The following is a 5,656-nucleotide window of genomic DNA, read 5'->3' on the forward strand; positions in this document are numbered from 1 at the left end:
ACATAATATAATATAGTTACATAGATATATATTTGTCTTGTATGCTCTCAATCGAAAATATATTATAATATATAATATATATTAAGATTATGCACGATCACACACACATAAAATATATCTATAGTCACTATACACACCACACTATTGATTAATTAATTAAATTGATACACAACATTAAAATGCTGTTGTATGTATAAGCAGTTCTATTGACTGTGAAACTAAATAGATAGAAATTAAATACCATTTACGTGTATCATAAACTAGCTGTGCTCCGTGGTTTTACCCGCAGAGCTTCGCTCCTGTTAGTCTTAACCGAGATGACATATAGACGACCTTTCTTGAATTATGTATGGGCTTTCTAACGCCGAAATAATTTTTCAAATTGGATCAGTAGTTCCCAAGATAAGCGCAATCAAACAAACAAAAAAACTCTTAAGCTTTATAATATTAGCACTAGTATAGATTTAGAAACTTTCAATATCAATTTTTCTCTTCTTTCAGTGGATTATAAAAAAATTGCGTAGTTACGCGATTCTATTTCTTATTCATCGTATTTTCACCATTTCTTCGAATAATTTTCCTTTTTTAATTTTAATAACATTCAAATTGAGTTGACGCCGGCCAGAGAATTATGCAGGAAAGTATTAAAGAAAGTAATATAACCTTGTTATGAAGGTTATATGTTTGAATAGGGCAGAAATTATAAGACAGAAAACTTTCATTTTACATGTAAAAATTTAACGAAAAATTGCGTCATTTTTGCCGCTACGAAAATTGGAATGGCGAGTTATGAAAATGTTATCAAGTCTTCTAGATAAGTGTAGACCTAATTTAAAAGTTTAATAGTAATTTACTATATTAATTTCATTAGATGCTATGATTGTATTTAAATTACGAAAAAACTTATTGGTAGCGGAGAAAAACGGAAATCTCTACATGAATTTACAATATTTCCACTGCTTTTTCATATATTTATAATTAATCGTATTCAAAAAACCACGAGTCTTCAGATAAAAAATTCCCTACAAAAAAAATTACGTTCAATTGCGGCACGATAGACGCAAGATATATTTAATTAATTGGTTTTTTAATGTCATTTCAACCACGAAGAAACGGGGTATACAACTAGTATATCATAAAAGCGTACTTTAATTACAGGGAACGGTCAATGTTTAATCAAGAGGCGGTCAGAAGGTACTAAACTGGAGTATCTCGCACTGTAGTACTCTCTAGGCATTACTAAAGTGTAAGCAATGATTGGAAAACTAGGTCACACAAGCTATTTACTATTTCAATGTTAGTAGAAAGTAAAAGGTATTCGGTGATTCTAAAATCCCTTTTGGATAGTTATTTCTAACAAAGTAACAAAAGGATTCAAACTTCGATAACAATTAAAAAAAACGTCATTAACAACTCTTTATTTTATTAACAACTAGCGGTCCGCCCCGGCTTCGCCCGTGGTACATGTTTACGTTTTCTCTACATAAGAACCATCCTCGTACTTCAAGGAATATAATAAAAAAAGAATTATCGAAATCGGTTCAGCCGTTCTCGAGTTATGCGCTTACCAACACATTTTGCGATTCATTTTTATATATAAGAAGATGAATATTTTGTACTTGTCTTTAAATTTAAATTTTTATTAAACTGCAATTTAGTAAACCTACGAATAGGTTTGTTTAAGATAACGAATTTTCAAATTGAAGCGACGTCAAAACCTGTCCATCGCTAGAGGTGGCTAGCGCGTTAAAATGTGGGTACACGGTTGTATATAGACTTTTTAAATTTGTTATTTTCGCAGACTTTTATTTAAGTTCCCTAAAGAATATAGTTGCACAAAATTTTTATAAGACATGTTTTCTTGTTACCACTTTTTTGTACATGTTCAAAGTGGGAATAAATGTGAAATATTCTACGAATTATTGGTTTCGTAGTTTAACGGAATTGCGTAGGATAAATATAAGCGAGCTGCGAATCCAATTGTTATTCGAATATTTATATTACTCTGCTAATAAATTAATCTTTCGAATACTTTAATAAGATCATCGATACAATTCATGTACACAAGGGTCATATCATCCCCTTCCCCCCGGACCTCTACGCGGAGTAGACGTGCTTAAATAATTAGTGCCAGTTTTTTTCAAAATTCAAATAAATAGTAATTCACAAATAACTGAAGTAAAAAAATAGGAGTGCATAAGTTTGTAGAAGTTATTTTCGTGCTAACTGAACGACCTCTTCTGTGGCTGAACGCCTGGTACGTGGTGATCCCCACTTGTCTTTCTGCACTTCGCGCCCCGCCCACTGTTGCCTGCGCGCGCGCCGCCCTCAACGGTATCCTGCCAATTGCGTCCGCCCCGCTGCTTGACGGCTTACCACTGGTGAGTTGGAACTACGAATAGCATCCTTTGAATTCTGTGCGCCTGGTACCGGTGAGTCTACGAACTACATCTTCGCTGCTCGATTATTCCTTGATTAAACAAACTACACTATCGTCAACATGCAACGTACGCCGCCTAAAACATCAGAGGGCACAGTGAGCGCAACGTCCGCGTCGGTTCCCCGATCCAAGCGCCAGCGCCCTAGCAACTCTCCAGTGCAGCATCTGGATAAACAAGATGAAATGATTTCAATGATTGCTCAAGTTCTCAGCGAAATTACGGAGATACGCAAGACAAACACAGAATTAAAAGCATCTCTTGAATTTTTATCGCACCAATACGACGACTTATCGATTAAATTTAAAACTTTAGAAAACGAGCATAAATCGGATCGCGCTCACATAAAATTACTCGAATCTAAAATCGAAAGTTTTCAGCGTAACTCACGCCTTACTTGTGTAGAGATACGTAATGTCCCGATAACTGAAAAAGAGAACAAAACCGATCTACTCCATATGGTGCAGACTCTAAGCAACAACATTCAATGCAAAATTGATCCTTGTCAAATCCGTGATATCTATCGCTCAAGAACTAAATCTGAAACAAAGCCTATTATTCTCGAATTTACCAATGTATTAATCCGCGACCAATTTCTTGTGTCCGTGAGAAAATACAATAAGAGCAATAGTAGTAACAGAATAAATTCATCACTCCTTGGAATTTCGGCATCTAAAACACAAGTTTATATTTCTGAAAGTTTGATCCCGCAAACAAAAAGGTTATTTATGAAAACCAAGGACATATCTAAACAAAAAGGCTTTAAATATTGTTGGACTTCACATGGATACATCTACTTAAGAAAAAATGATGGTAGCCCTCTAACTCGCATAAATACCGAAGAAGATTTACTTAAAATAAATGAAGATTGACTATCTTTTTATATAAAATTGTGTAACTCGTCAAAATTATTACATAGACAAAATTTTGTACTTAAATCTACATGTAAATATTTCAAATACGTTAGAATGATTAATATTTATATACACTTTCATATTATTTTTTATAAGATATGTTTTGCCAATGTTAATGTTTTTAAAATAAAAAATGTATTATATAACATAATTCGAATAATGTTGAATATTGTTAGCTTAAATTTAAACTTATGTTACTTTTATAAAATGTTAAAATACAACAATATGTACACAAAAAACAAATTACACTACTCATTACACTACTACACATTTACCCAGGTTCCACCCCTTATTCATACACAAATGTGCGGTTTACTCTCAATAACGTTTTCAATCAGAAAAATAATAATCGGTTTAAGCTACCCAAGTATTAATATGAAAGTTACAACTATATTAGTATGGCCATGGTTATCTAACTTAAGCGAGATATGCATTGTTAAAAATTCACACTACATTGTATTTGCGTTCCGTTCAAAGATTGTAGGTCAAAAAATTTATATTAAAATTAAAATTACTCAAACTATTGTGACGAATATCTTCCCTTTTCTAACTTAATATTATGGCTATTCACGTAAATGAACTTAACCGAGACTTAGATAACTATTTTGTCTCTAATTCAGTTATATGTAACACTGAACGGGTTCGAGACTTTGTTAATAAGGAGACATGTAAACTTACCGTTTTAACACAGAATATACGTAGCATATCAAAAAACTTACCTCAATTTGAAATTTTCCTTAAACAAATTAATATAGATATTGATATTATTATACTAACGGAATGTTGGTTAAAACATCTGCCAAGTATACCATCGCTGTCCGGATATAATTCTTATGCCACCAATCATTGTCCATCTCAAAATGATGGTGTTGTTGTTTACCTACGCAATACGTTAGTGGGAGCCACTGTTTCGGAAAGTATATTTCGTGACGCCAATACTTTGGTTATCAAAATAAACAACAACACAGCTGTAATTGCCATATATCGGTCCCCAGCGACTCGTCTAATTAATAATTTTTTAGAAACTCTTAGTGACCTATTATCTACGCTTACCTCTTTTGTGAATTTAGTTGTCATTGGAGATTTGAATATTAATATAGCTGAAACTAGCACCGATCCCAGGATCGAAGACTATTTAAACACCATGGCTAACCATGGGCTCTTACCTGCCCATAGGTTCTCAACTCGTGGTAACAGTGCGCTCGATCATGTTTTGCTTAAATCTCGTCTGCCATGTAATACTGTTGTTATTAACTCCTCGGTTACAGATCATGCTGCAGTTTTGTTATGGACAGAAAAAATAAAAATTAATAAAACAAAGTCCGCAACTGTGACCAGGATAAATTATGACAATGTAGTGGATCAAATTAGAACTAACAATTTTAGCGATATTCTTCAGTTAACTGACGTAAATCTTGCCTCTGAAGCGCTGACTACATATTTGCAAACGGTTATTCAAAGCAATCTGATTTACAAAGTAATCTCTAGGAACTTTGTACCAAGGAAACCGTGGATTACTCCAGGCCTCTTGCGTTGCATACGAAATAGGGATAGAATGCATCTGAAACTGAAGAAACAACCTGGCAATCAATCCTTACATATCATCTACTGTCGCTATAGAAACTTCTGTTGCAATGTTCTAAAAAAAGTAAAGCAAGCATACGAGAAAGCGGAATTAAATAAATGCAAGAAGAACGACAAACAAACGTGGAAGCTTATTAAGGAATTTACTAACATGACATCTTCAAAAACTGACAACTTGGAACTCCTGAGGCATAATCAGACTATCGATGATATTAATGAATACTTTGTAAATGTAGGAAAAAATATGGCAGAAAATATTTTAAATGACCATATAAGAGTTAATGACCAAAATTCTATACATAACTACCAAGTACCCTGCGATTCTATGGGCTTAAGGGATACCGACATATATGAAATAACTGACATATTAAATAGTTTAAAAGCTGACAGTGCTACGGGTTATGACAATATCCCTTCTAAAATATTGAAACTATGTAAAGATTATCTTGTGCCAGTCCTTACTCATATTTGTAATCTCTCATTGCGATCCGGAGTTTTTCCAAATTCATTCAAAATTGCTCTTATTCATCCAATTTATAAAAATGGAGACTTAAACCTAATCCACAATTATCGCCCTATATCTGTCTTACCCGCAATATCTAAAATATTGGAAAAAATTATTTATTTTAGACTTTCTAGTTTTCTCAATAAAAATCAATTCTTTTCAAAACACCAGTACGGTTTTCTCAGAGGTAAGTCGACAAATGACGCCGTAAATGA

At 33.3% G+C, this 5,656-nt stretch overlaps 1 protein-coding gene across 1 annotated transcript; it reads left to right on the top strand.

Annotated features, from left to right (window-relative positions):
• The first annotated feature begins 2,500 nt into the window (after window positions 1-2,500).
• On the top strand, window positions 2,501-3,310 carry LOC149897118 (uncharacterized). The gene has a single exon (XM_090117029.1). It carries the CDS (start codon window positions 2,501-2,503, stop codon window positions 3,308-3,310), a length of 810 nt encoding a protein of 269 aa, XP_089973155.1.
• Window positions 3,311-5,656: the final 2,346 nt, after the last annotated feature.

This window comes from Colias eurytheme, chromosome 26, assembly GCF_061535395.1.
Source record: "Colias eurytheme isolate Ceu_HAF_F1 chromosome 26, ilColEury1 Martin Lab GWU primary, whole genome shotgun sequence".
Taxonomy (NCBI): Eukaryota; Metazoa; Arthropoda; class Insecta; order Lepidoptera; family Pieridae; genus Colias; species Colias eurytheme.